Genomic DNA, 12,292 nt, shown 5'->3' on the forward strand with positions numbered 1-12,292 from the left:
ATGTCAACCACAGCATCATATTGACGTGGATGAGATAATGTATGTCCTCTTAACCGGTCGCGAGTCGTGGAGAAGGCTGCTGAGCCCCTGCTCCAAGGTCGCCGAGGTTGCAGAAGTGAATTAGCTGCAGATGAAGCGAACATGTCAACTCCGTACTCGCTAGCGAATAAACCCGAGGGACACACGTGATACAGTGGCACTTGCCCTGGCAGCCAACCTACTACTACCAAGGTCATGCATGATTCAGGGAAGCCCAAGGCTGGGGAGCCCAGGGAAGTCAGGCTTGGCATGTCCTTCGCTCCGTCATCGTATATAGAGATGAGGATACACCTTCCCCCAAAGCCAATCCCAGCCGATAAGAATCGGCGCCTTCCACTGTCCACGGGAACCTCCGCCAGATTTCAATGCCCAGAGAGATAAACCCCAGATATCCATGATACGGGGGCGTCGAATGAGTCTCGTCAGCGGTCATCTCGACGTCGGCTCGGGGGCCCCCGATCCTCACCCGGTCCTATCAGACACATCGTAGACCCACCGTCACACGTGTGGACATACAAGGAAGACAGAGAGACAAAAGTCTACTACTATGGTAGAAAGGCTATTCGGCGGCTAAACATTCCATGTCTTATCTCTGTTCTCCCAAAGTGGTGTCTTGGTGGGTGGAGTTGCCCCACGGCAGATAAGAGGGTCCGTGTTCCGAACTTTACTTTCTTCACCTTATGCGATCCTCTTGCTAATGCGGGCCTGGGCATCTTATCGGATACACTCTCCACTCCACGAAGACCTTCAATAATAATTTTTTGGGTGTTGTATATATGCACCTGTCTTCCCGGGGGTTCATGGCCAAGCTTGAATTTCAGACTTGATCATCATCATGGACGGCCCCGATCAGCTCGGGCCCGATCACGCGCCCAAGCGACCTTTTAGTAATAAACTACGTCGAGTCGTCAGGACGTTCACTACTCGGTATGACTCAAGTTGAACGACTTCCACGGTATGCACTGCTAATGATAACAAGGGATGGCCTCATCGGCGAATACGACTATGCGTATCTGTTTATTCCCCGATTGCCCTTCACCAAGCGCGCCCGCAAAACCGCACCCTTCTTCGGCCTCGAGGATAGTGTGCCCGTCGCACTGGCTCTGATCCTGGGCCTTCAACATGCGCTCGCTATGCTAGCGGGTGTTATTTCACCGCCTATCATTCTAAGTGGTGCATCCGGCGTCAACTTTGGCGATGAACTCTCTCAGTATCTGGTCTCGACTTCGTTGATTGTTTCTGGTCTTCTTAGTGCTGTCCAGATGTTCCGCCTCCATGTCAAGGGCACAAAGTATTATATCGGAACCGGTCTTCTTTCGGTCGTTGGTACTTCTTTCTCAACGATCACCGTTGCCGAGGGTGCCTTCTCCCAGATGTACAAGTCGGGGTACTGCCCCACCTCTTCTGATGGGACTAAACTGCCCTGTCCGCAGGGTTATGGTGCTCTTTTGGGTACTTCTTGTCTCTGTGCGTTGCTGGAGATCGGTCTGTCTTTCATGAGTAGCAGCGTGCTGGCCCGCGTCTTTCCTCCACTCGTCACTGGTCCTACCGTCCTGCTTATCGGTGCCACACTCATCAAATCGGCCATGCAGGACTGGGGCGGTGGTTCGTCGTGTTATCCGAGCGGATCTACCAGGCCTATGTGTCCCAGTGCTGATGCTCCTCACGCTCTACCGTGGGGTAGTCCCGAGTTCATTGGCCTGGGATTCCTCGTGTTTGTCACGATCATCATATGCGAGCGCTTCGGTCCGCCGATCTTGAAGAGTTGCGCTGTCGTGGTCGGTCTGCTGGTCGGATCTATTGTTGCGGCTGCCTGCAACTACTTCGAGAGGTCGGGTATCGATGCCGCCCCCGTGGCGTCTTTTGCCTGGGTGAAGACATTCCCGTTGACAATTTACCCCCCGCTGATTCTACCACTACTGGCGTTGTACGTGGTTATCATGATGGAGTCCATCGGTGATATTACTGCCACTTGTGATGTTTCCAGACTCCAGGTCGAGGGTGCTACCTTTGACTCGCGCATCCAGGGTGGTGTCCTGGGTAACGGCATGACCTGCTTGCTGGCTGGTTTGATGACTATCAGCCCCATGTCCGTCTTTGCTCAGAACAACGGCGTCATCGCGTTGACCAAGTGTGCCAACCGCAATGCCGGCTACTGCTGCTGCTTCTTCCTGGTGCTCATGGGCATCTTTTCCAAATTTGCCGCTGCCCTGGTCTCCATTCCTAGTGCCGTGCTGGGCGGTATGACCAGCTTTTTGTTCAGTAGCGTCGCCGTATCTGGCATTCGCATCATCGCTACCATCAACTTCACTCGCCGCAACCGCTTCATCATTACGGCTAGTTTCGCCTTGGGAATGGGTATCACGCTGGTCCCCGATTGGTGGTCCTATTTCTTCTCCTACAATGGAGATAACCATGCCCTGGAGGGTCTGCTCAATGCCATCGATCTGATCATGGAGAACGGCTTCGCTGTGACCGCCATTACGGGTCTCATTCTGAACCTGATCATCCCCGACGAGCCAGACGATGCGCCGACCGTGTGGACTGCCAGCGAGTCCGATGAGGTGGAACCAACTCCCGTACCAGCAGGTCCTTCCAAGTCCTAGTTAACGACCTTTATTTTATCTATACCCCTGTTCTCATTTAGCCTTCGCATTCAGTGTATGGTACATTTCTATTCTATTCTATTTTACACAAATCTTCCACCTCCACCGTAGATTAAACACCCTCCGCCTTCTCCCCAGGCGCCAACATCTTAATATACCGATGCTCCCCCCTCTCCAAGACCACCACCTCATCCCCAACGCAAAGCCGAAACTCCTCTATCGCAGGAACAAGCTGCATTCCAAGACATGCATTCGTCCGATCCCCATCGTCAATCCTCCTATACGCCTTCAACGTCCGATCCGGCTCCGCCTTATGCCGCTCCCCAGAATCAGGATCCACATTCGGGAGCCGACACCGCACAGTCCGACACGCTGCGTGGATCTCGACTCCACCAATCGCCATCCGTTTCCAACCATCTTCGTCGAACGCACCCGGTCCTTGCGTGATAATGTTCGCGCGGAATCGACGAATACTCAGTTTTGGAATCGCGTATGCACAGCGCACTGCGACGTCCATGTGGCTTGCTAGGTTGAGGAGGTGGATTGGATATGCGTCTGCGAATGCTGTGTTGGGTTGGAAGCCTAGGTCTGAAGCCAGTGGGGCGTTGCGGTGGATTTCGCGGGTATGTGTTGGGTTCGCGCGGAAGAGTTTTAGTGGCGAGTTCTTTGGGTCGAGGCCTAGGTAGGTGTGTAGCGAGGCTGGTAGAAGACTTCCATAGTCCCAGGCCAATGGCTTGTCTTTCCAGATTCGTACTGGGAGGAGTGGGAACAGGAACTTGCTGCCCTGAGGTGGGTTGAGTGGGACGCGGAATCTGCGGCGTGGATTGACAATTCCCACTGCCATGCACAGCTTGATGAGTAGGCCGGTATACCCTGTCGGTGCGAGGCGCGGGTACGAGATTACCATCTCGCCTTGCACGGTTGAGTTATAACCTGGAGCTGATGGGTCTGGCACCCAGATCTCGGGATGGATCAGAGCTAGACGTTGAAAGCCTGCGTTTCGCAGAGTGCGACAGTTCCAGCCATCCGCGCTGTGCTCGGCGAAGGCAAATTGTCGGTCGTATTGTAGACCCGTTGGCACGACTTCGGAGGCTTGGAGCTCGATGCCGCCGCATGATTTTAGCGGGTAGGTGAATAGTGCTTTGACGCGCCAGGTTGGCCGGCCTTTTGAGTCGTATGTGTTTGGCACGCCTGCGCTGTATTTGGGATCGAATTCATCGTCCAAGTTGCTTTGCCCTTCCGGGAGACCGAGTCTTCGGCATCCTTTGGGATGGGATTGGACTGGGCGGAATAGAGCCAGTAATGGAGGGCAGCAGATTAGAATGACCAGAATGAGGGACACGTCTCCTAATGAGACATCCCGCACACTAGGAACTGACATCAGGTCGTCGTGAAAGTTGGATATATATCTCGGAGGCGAGTTGCGTTTTCTCGGTGTCGGACCCACCGATCGATCGATCCACTTTCGACTACACGAGAACTGCTTCATCAACGACGGGACCAGGGAAAAGTCCCAGACGGTGTGAATGAGATGTTCTGTTTCTCGTGACCGATGCGCCAGCCATGAGCATCAATAAGGACCTGCTTGGTCTCGACAGCCAGGAGACGCGTAAGTCAACAACCTTGAGAAACTGCCTGACGCTGACAACAGTAGTACCCGTGGTGTCCATATCGGCCTCGCAATCTCTCAACGCCTCTGCTGCCACCAGAGTCCCGATCAGCACGGGATTGGCACGTCTGGACGAGGCGCTAGATGATCTAGACCAGGGGTGCGCGGGCATCCTGCGCGGGCAGGTGGCCGAGGTATTTGGGCCGCCAGGCGCGGGCAAGACCTCTTTCGCGTGAGTTTCTCGCCGATACTTTTAGAATTATACTAATCTGATCAGTCTAAACATTGCATCGCAAGCAATTCGCGATGGCGGAAAAGTCGTCTGGATCGGTATGCTACATCTCCTGGTTTATGGCATCCGGCTCACATCCCAGACACGGGCTCGCCCCTACCGACCCACAGACTACAAGCAATGACATCCAACCTGGACAACATGATCCACTTCCGGGCACATACACTACCGCACCTTCTAGCACTACTAATGCGTCCACCAAAGGGGTTCCCACCGGAAGAAACCTCCCTCATCGTCATCGACTCTGTATCGTGTCTCTTCCCATCTTACTTCCCCAACGCCGCAGAACTCAAAGACCGCCTAACCCAAGGCAAAATCACCGACAAGGCTCAGCTGCAATGGCTTCTCAATCGGAAATGGAATGTCGCTAGTGAGCTGGCTACTCATCTCGCCCGCCTTGCGGCTCGCAATATTGCCGTGTTGGCGATCAATCAGACCCACACTAAGATCAAGGGCCAGCCTCGCGCGACTCTGCATCCTGTTTTGGCGGGTGGTGCCTGGGAGACTAATGTGCAGACTCGCATTGTCTTGTATCGCGATCTTCCTAATGCGAGGTTTGCGGAGGTTACCAAGCGTGGTGGGAAGACTCTGCCTGTTCGAATGCCGGAGTTTATCGTGCCGTTTCGAATCGAATCGGTATGTTCTTTATATCTACTGTGGATATTCGCCGTGGGCGGATGCTTACTCGTACAGGACGGCCTTTACGAGGTCGAGACAAAAGACGAGATCAAATCACCCGACCCTACACCCAGCCGCAAGCGCAAAGCAGAGAATGAAATCGCCGACAGCCAAGACGAAGGCTCAGAAGGGGAATACGAATGGATGGAAGAAGCCTTGCTCGATACTAATTAATTATTGCGCCTCCCGGATTCCACGAACGCTCTTCTACCATCTCCCTATGTTTCGGCTCCACCTCGGGCTGGTCATCATGTTGGTCTGACATCTGGTGTGTGAACGAGCATAGAGGCAGGGTATCGGCAATGGCAATGGAGATCGGGTGTCGCGAACCCTGAATGATGTCCACCAATCGGCCTAGCACGGCAAACTCAAACTTGAGTTTCAGCGAGTATATAAACCCCTTCAGCGTGATCTGCACTGCGTAAAAATTGGCGTATTCCAGCCCTAGCAGCAGCAGATCCATGGCGATGATGGTGCAGTTGATCCCGATCAACTGGTACATAATCGACCGGGCATCAGGACGTATCGTCGATTCGGCGCCGATTCGAAGCAACTTGACCGTTTCGATCACATATAGCGTCGAAATCAGACTCTCTTGAATCGTGAATCCCGTCAATTGAATCTTCTCCATGATATTGTACCCGTCCACCCACGCAATCTCCCCGCTGTGCACAATATTCGCCCCGTAGGTCAATATCGTCGTCGGAACATGCAACAGAAAGACATTCATCACAATCATCCACCACACCCGTCGCAGGACCTTCTCATCCCGCAACACAAGATGCAGCCGTGAATACAGCACAACAGACTGCCCCGTCACCATCGTCCACCACCCAACCGTCAACACAGTGACCGACAACACCGAATCAGCCCGCGTGAAGAACTTCATCAGGAACCCGATCGAATACGGCACCACGCCTATACATCCCGACGCAAGCAATGACCAGAAGTAGAGGCCCCGCCAGCGCCGGAATGTAGCCGGCACTAGCACTACCAGCTCGGCGACGTTGTAGCATGATAGTCCGATAAACGTTACTAGTATCATTTGGAGTACGTCGCCTCCGGATGCGAGCTCGCCTGAGATCCCATCTAGTAGATCTTGGGGTGGGTCGGTCATGCTGCTAGGTTTGAGTGAAGAATCAGGAGTCAGGTTCACCTGCCCTATGCCAGGGGGGCATTTCTTGACGTCGTACAGAGGTTGTAGAGTGAAATCAATTGCAGCCTGTTTGCGCACGCGTGAGACGAGTCCAGAATTCAACCCAGGGGGTCAAAACCTGGGGTAAATTGAAACTTCCAATCATTGGATCTAGCTAACGCCATTGTTACTAGCGCTGGTTGGGGGTCCGAGGCTTCGTGATGGCTTTGCGAGACGGGATTCCTTGTTGGGATTCGTGACAGGGGTGTCACTGACCCTTTCTTTTTTTTTCCCCTATTGTCGCACTACAATATGAGCTACGGGGGCGGGCTTCGTGAAGTATCGCTGCAGTAACCCGTCGGTGAGACAGAGATGAGTTCGAAACTAGACACCAGTAGAAAAAAGCAACGCCGGATCAGCAACGAAAGGAAATGCATCAATCCGTTCAATCCGTAGTGAAAAATGCATGCAAATAAGAATCAATAGCACTCTCGTCTCGTCCTTCGCGAAAGATGGATGATCCTTGTCTTCAGTCCTTCCAGATTTGTTTCCCGAATCTCTTGTCGAAGAAGGACCGAGCATGGCGACGGTACTTCTGATCGACCCGATTGACGATTTCCCTCACAGTGTTGGCCATATCCTCGACAAAGTAGATCGCGTCGAAGGCGTCTTCGAGACTCGGCTCTGGGTCATCTAGACGTTGTGTGATAGGAATAGGTCGAGTTTTCCTCTCCATGGGCATGTTATGAATCGGCGATGTCTCTGGCTTGATGTCACGATCGCCATGAACCGACGGAAGATCTGGGGCCTGGGCCAATGCCACAGCTTTCATTCTGTGCGTTGTTGCTACCGTCTTCTTCTTGATCGCTGGTCTCCTCCTCGTTCTGTTCATGGCTGCCCTCATCTTGCGGTTCGTATTGACTAGAGTTTCATCTCCGTCGTCGGTTTCCTTGTCCGTCAGCCTTGAGGTACGCTTGGAAGCGACGACTTTCTTCTCAATCGGCATTTCCTTGCTGCGCATGTCGTCCTTGCTTGCTGAGCTTGCCGATGTCGAGGAAGAGTCAGTAACGATCACTTTCTTCTGTTTTGGACACCGCCGTCTCTCGGGGCGGGAGTCACTCAAGGGCGTCCTGAAAACTAGAGGTTTCAGGTTTGTGGGTATAAGAAGGAAGATGGTGAAGAAGATGGCAAGACGCATGTGGCAGGGTAATAACAATTGGAGTTGATGGAGATTGACAAGATGAGGAGAGATTCAATGGAATGCAAATACTTGCAGAGGTCCCTGTTCGACAAGTCTCTTGGGTTCTTGGAGAAAGGAGATGATGTGGATGTGATGAGGAGTGAATTAGTGGACTAGAGCGGAACGCTGTCTGGTGTGGTTCAATATTTTCTCATTTGCTAGGTCATTGCAACAAAGTCATTCCCGTTCTAGCTCATCCTCACAGGTTGGTCAGGTAGTCCTCGATCTGCTCCTTGGTCAACTTCCTGAACCGAGGTCCCTGCGCACCCTCAACACCTTCGTAGCCCAACAGGTGGTCTGCCGGCGGGCCAACAATGCCTGCTGCTGTTAGCGTCATTCGATCCTCAACCCCCAAACTGGAAACATACCGATCTCTATTGTGTCCCCGTTCATCTCACCCTCAATCGTCTCCTTGAGCGTCAACAGCGCAATATGAATGGCATCCTCCAGCTCCAGTCCCTCGGTGTACCTCTTCTCCAGGAAAGTCTTCGCGCTGGTAGCGTGCTTGCCGATGGCCGTCGCCTTCCAGGGATAGTAGCTACCACTGGGATCAACCTGGTACAGACTGGGACCACCCTTGAGGATACCGCCGGTCTTGCCGCCCTGACCTTCCGGCTCCACGCCCTCGTCCCAGCCCGCAACCAGCAGACTGACACCGTACGGCCGAACACCTCCAGACTGCGTGGCCTCTTGCACCACCCGCGCCACGTCCTGCACCAGTATCCGTGTCGGCGGGTATTCGTTGTAGATTCGCTTGTAGCCAGTGTGTGACACCTTCCGCGCCTTGTCCACTAGGACCCGGTAGTCGGGGCCCATGCCGGCGTATACCATCCCGATATCTGGGGTGACCAACGAAATCTTCGAGAGGGAGGGCGGGTCGATCAAAGGCGAGGAGGATTTCTTTTCAGTTGCCAGGACAATTCCGTTGGTAGCTGTGGTGGTCAGTTATGGGAGGGCCAGCGGAGTCATTGGTCGGGCGTACCTTTGATACCGAGAGCTGTGACACCCTGGTTGACTGCATTCAAGGCATATTCTGTTGATTCGATTAATGATTGCACTTTGGACCCGGTCTGTTGATCTTACCAATCTGCACCAGCTTGCCGCTGTTGATGTGTTAGTCGTCACCCAATTATCAAGGTGGAGGTACATACCTGGGCGAGAAGGTTGTCAAGGAGAAGGAGTAACGGTCAGCCATGATTTGATTTCTGTTGGAAAATCACGGCGAAGGGGACAGATTAAAAGATGAGGATGTAGGCAGACGAGGGTGACGTTTGGGGGAAGCTCAGGTGCGAGCTGCCAAAGGCGGTGAACTCCATCGGGTTAGCCGGCTGCTGCCAATAAATGCTCCAAGTGGAGCTGCTTTTTCACGCACTTTCTGCTCTCTTCACCTCTCCCATGTCCGATGCCGCGACAGCTCAGCCAGAGTCGGCTACACAGGACTCAACAGAATCGACAGACGCGGCTTACCCTCCTCGAGTCTGTCGGATCTGTCTAGAATCTGTCCTGCCTACCTTCCAGCCCTCGGAATTCCTCCAGAGACCTCGCGTTGTTTATGAATCAGAAGAGTCCGGTCGTCTGCTCCGCCCCTGCCGATGCAAAGGCTCCTCGCGATATGTGCACGAGAACTGCCTGCAGATATGGCGGCACGCAGACCCCCGATACGGCGCGAGGAACTACTGGCAGTGCCCGACCTGCGGCTTTCAGTATCGGCTACAACGTCTGACCTGGGCGAGGTGGATCAGTAGTGCTGGCACACAGCTCCTCCTCACCATCGCCATTTTGCTTTTTACAGTTTTCATTCTTGGTTTTGTTGCTGACCCCATCCTTGATTTGTACCTCGGCCCTCTCGACGATGTTTACGCAGAGTTGGAAGACGAGCTTACTGAAGAAGCTTCGTGGATTGCCCATCTCGTCAAGGGACTGGCCTCTCTCGGTTTATTGTCCTTTGTGAGGTCCCTATGGGTCTTTTCTCCGTTCTGGGGCCCGCGCTCGGGGATCATGGCTGGCCGCACCACAGGACGAGACCGGGCCCGGTCCCTCAACTGGCTGGTCATCGTCGTCGGCGTGGGTACTTTTCTCTGGGTATGTATCGAGCAACAAGATCACTCGGTCATTACTAACTTGCTCAGGCTGTTTACAAAGGTGTACGGTCCTGGAGTAGACGAACACTAGAAAAAGCGGGCGAGAGAGTGATGGATGTCCCTCTGCCAGAGGATGAGGATATGAAAACTGAATGATCGCACTACTTAAGTTGCCGTGTCCTACCTTCGGGTACCAATGACACGCTGATTAGTCGATGTGCGAAGAATCATGTTGCCTTCATTAACTCTCGTCGTCTTGTCTGCGAGGCTTGTTGCGCGACACTGGAACGTTTTGTTCCTCGTCGTGCTCTTGCTTCATTTACCAGTCAGATGTCGAGGGGAAGGCATAACCATCTCTCAATTCAATGAATACGTCCTTGTCTCACGACTTTTCTTACGACTTTTCAGATTGAGCGGTGGTAAACTCCATTAGCCAGAATCAACTTTTTTCATCTTCCATCTTTCCTCTCCATCTCTTCCATCTCTTCTCGTACTTCCACCATGATGAAACTCGAGCCACCTATCGAGGTAGCACTGCTCGACGCCGTGCGCACCCAGCTCACCCTCGGCTCTGACTCGGACAGTTGCCCGAGTCTGTCGCCGCTGCAGGCTGAGGACTCCCTTTATGACAGCAGTCTCTCAACGGACAGTCTTTCGGCAAGCATCGTAATCGTCGAGACCCCGGACAACGACAGTGAACCATTCCCAGAGTACCACGATGCCCTGGGCAACTCCGCAGACGAGCGAATCTGGGAGGAACTGTTCACCCTCGCGTTGAAGGAGGAGATCCGCTCTGAACAAGTCGATCCTCATCTCGCTCTAAGTTTCGTCCCGACTGAGGCCCAGCAGAACCCCCTTGACGACATAAAGGACCTGCTTTCGAATCCAAAGCTGCGCAAAGAATCTCGTGCTCGCTCCGTAGCCGTCATCAAAAATGTCATTCGCCTGGAATGCGTCTTATTTCGCCAATCTGAGGACTTTCTCAACCCCGAGGATACAGCTGATGCCTCGGTAGTCGCTTCTTCCATCCTAGACTGGATCGCGGTCGTCGACAACCAGGTGCAGGAATCTGTGGATGCGACGGCGCCTGTCGTCGATATACTGGAGTCCCTCGAGCAGGAGGATGTGGTCCAGGTGCAACGCTTCCGCCAGATGGCCTGCGTCGTATTCTTGTGAGACTTTGTTCGGTCTCGCGCTTCCTTCGACTAACCTTCATCAGCAACTTGACCAAGCCCTGTGCCTCAGAACAAGAATTCCTCTTACAGCTTCTCACTCTCTACGAAGAATGGGTTTACAGCAAGTTCCTCAAACTACGCAGCGACCAGCTCGCTGCAGAGGAACATCCCGGCTCTGCCCGCCTCGACTTAGCACGCTACCTCGAACTCATCTGGGAATACCTGTCGCGCTGCTGCAACAACTACAAAATTTACCGTAATGCCCTATGCGCAATGCGAGACCGCTTCTTTGCCCCAATCGGAATGCCAATGGAGACATGCGAACTGTAACCTTTACATCACGACCTAAACAACGAGATATGTTTGATGTCAGATACAATCTTCAGTCTTACTTCCACATTTGCGCATTCCTCCAGTATGTTTTAGCATCGGTGGCACCGCTTATACTCTTCGGTTGTCTCTGGAACCCTAATGCGGAGATGCTTAGTCTGTGTAAAGGAGATCTCCGGAATAGCGACATTTTGTATGGCATCTTAACTGTACTTACTGCCCAATGCGGCTGGACTGGCTGCAAATACTCCGGTAGGTTCTCTCAGAAATCATGTCTATGGCGACACATTGAGTCTATGCATATATCGCCGGATGAGATCCAGTGCTTTCAGTGCGGGAAGGCTTTTGGCCGGAAGAATAGATTCCGAACACATATGCGACTAGTCCACACGTGTTCCTGAATTTACGGTTTTCCTCGTGTTTGATAAATGAAGGGGAGTCATTACTGCTATTTTTGTCTTTCTACGTTTACAAATTGTCTCGATTTCCTGTCGCCGGTGTGATGTTCACGGGACAGGAATACGCACATTTTTGCAATATCATAAGGGCGGTGCTTAGGTACTTTTGAATGCGATGATTCCAATGTTTTACTCGTTACATTTTGGAGCAAGCCACCACTGGTAGCCAGTGAAAAGCTATTCGTGGTTTCTGAAGACGCTTTTAACTTATATGGGGATGCTCAACCAATACGAAAACTCCAAATGCCCGCGAATAGAGAGTTTAATCTCAGCGAAGAATTTCTAAATGGGATGTAGGGTCTGGAGAATACGGAGACAAATACGTCAGCCTCAGACTAGCCTCTGAGCATGTCTTCTCTACTCGTGCGGAGTGATGGTTGATTTTGTTGCTTGAGTAGTGAATTTGTCAAGGTACAGAGTGGGCTTTTCGAAGAGATAATCACGGAGAGCGTCGATCAAGACTATATGCTGCGGGGACATCCGCCTTGATTAGATGGTCCTTTGACGCTGTCAAATATATATAAGAAAAGATTCTCAGGATGGTACCCCTATTGCAGCTAGCAGCGTGCGCCATCTGCAACATAGATAGCTCCCCACTGCGGATCAGTCAAAGATAAGCCCATGCTTTGAAGGAGCTAGATTTGACGCC

The 12,292-nt window shown here is 52.7% G+C and overlaps 8 protein-coding genes across 8 annotated transcripts; 4 read left to right on the top strand and 4 right to left on the bottom strand.

Moving 5' to 3' along the window:
- Positions 1-874: 874 nt before the first annotated feature.
- Positions 875-2,645, top strand: N7498_002992 (nucleobase:cation symporter-2 family protein; the record flags this gene model as incomplete). Its single annotated transcript, XM_058450054.1, has 2 exons — positions 875-966; positions 1,019-2,645. 2 exons carry the CDS (start codon positions 875-877, stop codon positions 2,643-2,645), a joined length of 1,719 nt encoding a protein of 572 aa, XP_058312398.1.
- A 112-nt stretch (positions 2,646-2,757) lies between these two features.
- Positions 2,758-4,026, bottom strand: N7498_002993 (MOSC domain protein; the record flags this gene model as incomplete). Its single annotated transcript, XM_058450055.1, has 1 exon — positions 2,758-4,026. One exon carries the CDS (start codon positions 4,024-4,026, stop codon positions 2,758-2,760), a length of 1,269 nt encoding a protein of 422 aa, XP_058312399.1.
- Positions 4,027-4,208: 182 nt separating this feature from the next.
- On the top strand, positions 4,209-5,398 carry N7498_002994 (uncharacterized protein; the record flags this gene model as incomplete). Its single annotated transcript, XM_058450056.1, has 5 exons — positions 4,209-4,254; positions 4,300-4,486; positions 4,532-4,584; positions 4,629-5,182; positions 5,240-5,398. 5 exons carry the CDS (start codon positions 4,209-4,211, stop codon positions 5,396-5,398), a joined length of 999 nt encoding a protein of 332 aa, XP_058312400.1.
- On the bottom strand, positions 5,391-6,341 carry N7498_002995 (uncharacterized protein; the record flags this gene model as incomplete). The annotated part of the gene is made up of 1 exon (XM_058450057.1): positions 5,391-6,341. The coding sequence occupies one exon, from the start codon at positions 6,339-6,341 to the stop codon at positions 5,391-5,393; it is 951 nt and encodes a 316-aa protein (XP_058312401.1).
- Positions 6,342-6,888: 547 nt separating this feature from the next.
- N7498_002996 (uncharacterized protein) lies at positions 6,889-7,557 on the bottom strand (the record flags this gene model as incomplete). Its single annotated transcript, XM_058450058.1, has 1 exon — positions 6,889-7,557. One exon carries the CDS (start codon positions 7,555-7,557, stop codon positions 6,889-6,891), a length of 669 nt encoding a protein of 222 aa, XP_058312402.1.
- Positions 7,558-7,798: 241 nt separating this feature from the next.
- Positions 7,799-8,794, bottom strand: pre8 (proteasome core particle subunit alpha 2; the record flags this gene model as incomplete). The annotated part of the gene is made up of 5 exons (XM_058450059.1): positions 7,799-7,917; positions 7,968-8,531; positions 8,582-8,632; positions 8,683-8,702; positions 8,751-8,794. 5 exons carry the CDS (start codon positions 8,792-8,794, stop codon positions 7,799-7,801), a joined length of 798 nt encoding a protein of 265 aa, XP_058312403.1.
- A 200-nt stretch (positions 8,795-8,994) lies between these two features.
- N7498_002998 (E3 ubiquitin-protein ligase MARCH) lies at positions 8,995-9,836 on the top strand (the record flags this gene model as incomplete). The annotated part of the gene is made up of 2 exons (XM_058450060.1): positions 8,995-9,681; positions 9,729-9,836. The coding sequence occupies 2 exons, from the start codon at positions 8,995-8,997 to the stop codon at positions 9,834-9,836; spliced, it is 795 nt and encodes a 264-aa protein (XP_058312404.1).
- A 345-nt stretch (positions 9,837-10,181) lies between these two features.
- Positions 10,182-11,185, top strand: N7498_002999 (uncharacterized protein; the record flags this gene model as incomplete). Its single annotated transcript, XM_058450061.1, has 2 exons — positions 10,182-10,852; positions 10,900-11,185. 2 exons carry the CDS (start codon positions 10,182-10,184, stop codon positions 11,183-11,185), a joined length of 957 nt encoding a protein of 318 aa, XP_058312405.1.
- Between the last annotated feature and the right edge of the window lie 1,107 nt (positions 11,186-12,292).

Source organism: Penicillium cinerascens (genome assembly GCF_028974065.1).
Source record: "Penicillium cinerascens strain IBT 15544 chromosome Unknown contig_1_segment0_segment0, whole genome shotgun sequence".
NCBI classification, from domain to species: Eukaryota; Fungi; Ascomycota; class Eurotiomycetes; order Eurotiales; family Aspergillaceae; genus Penicillium; species Penicillium cinerascens.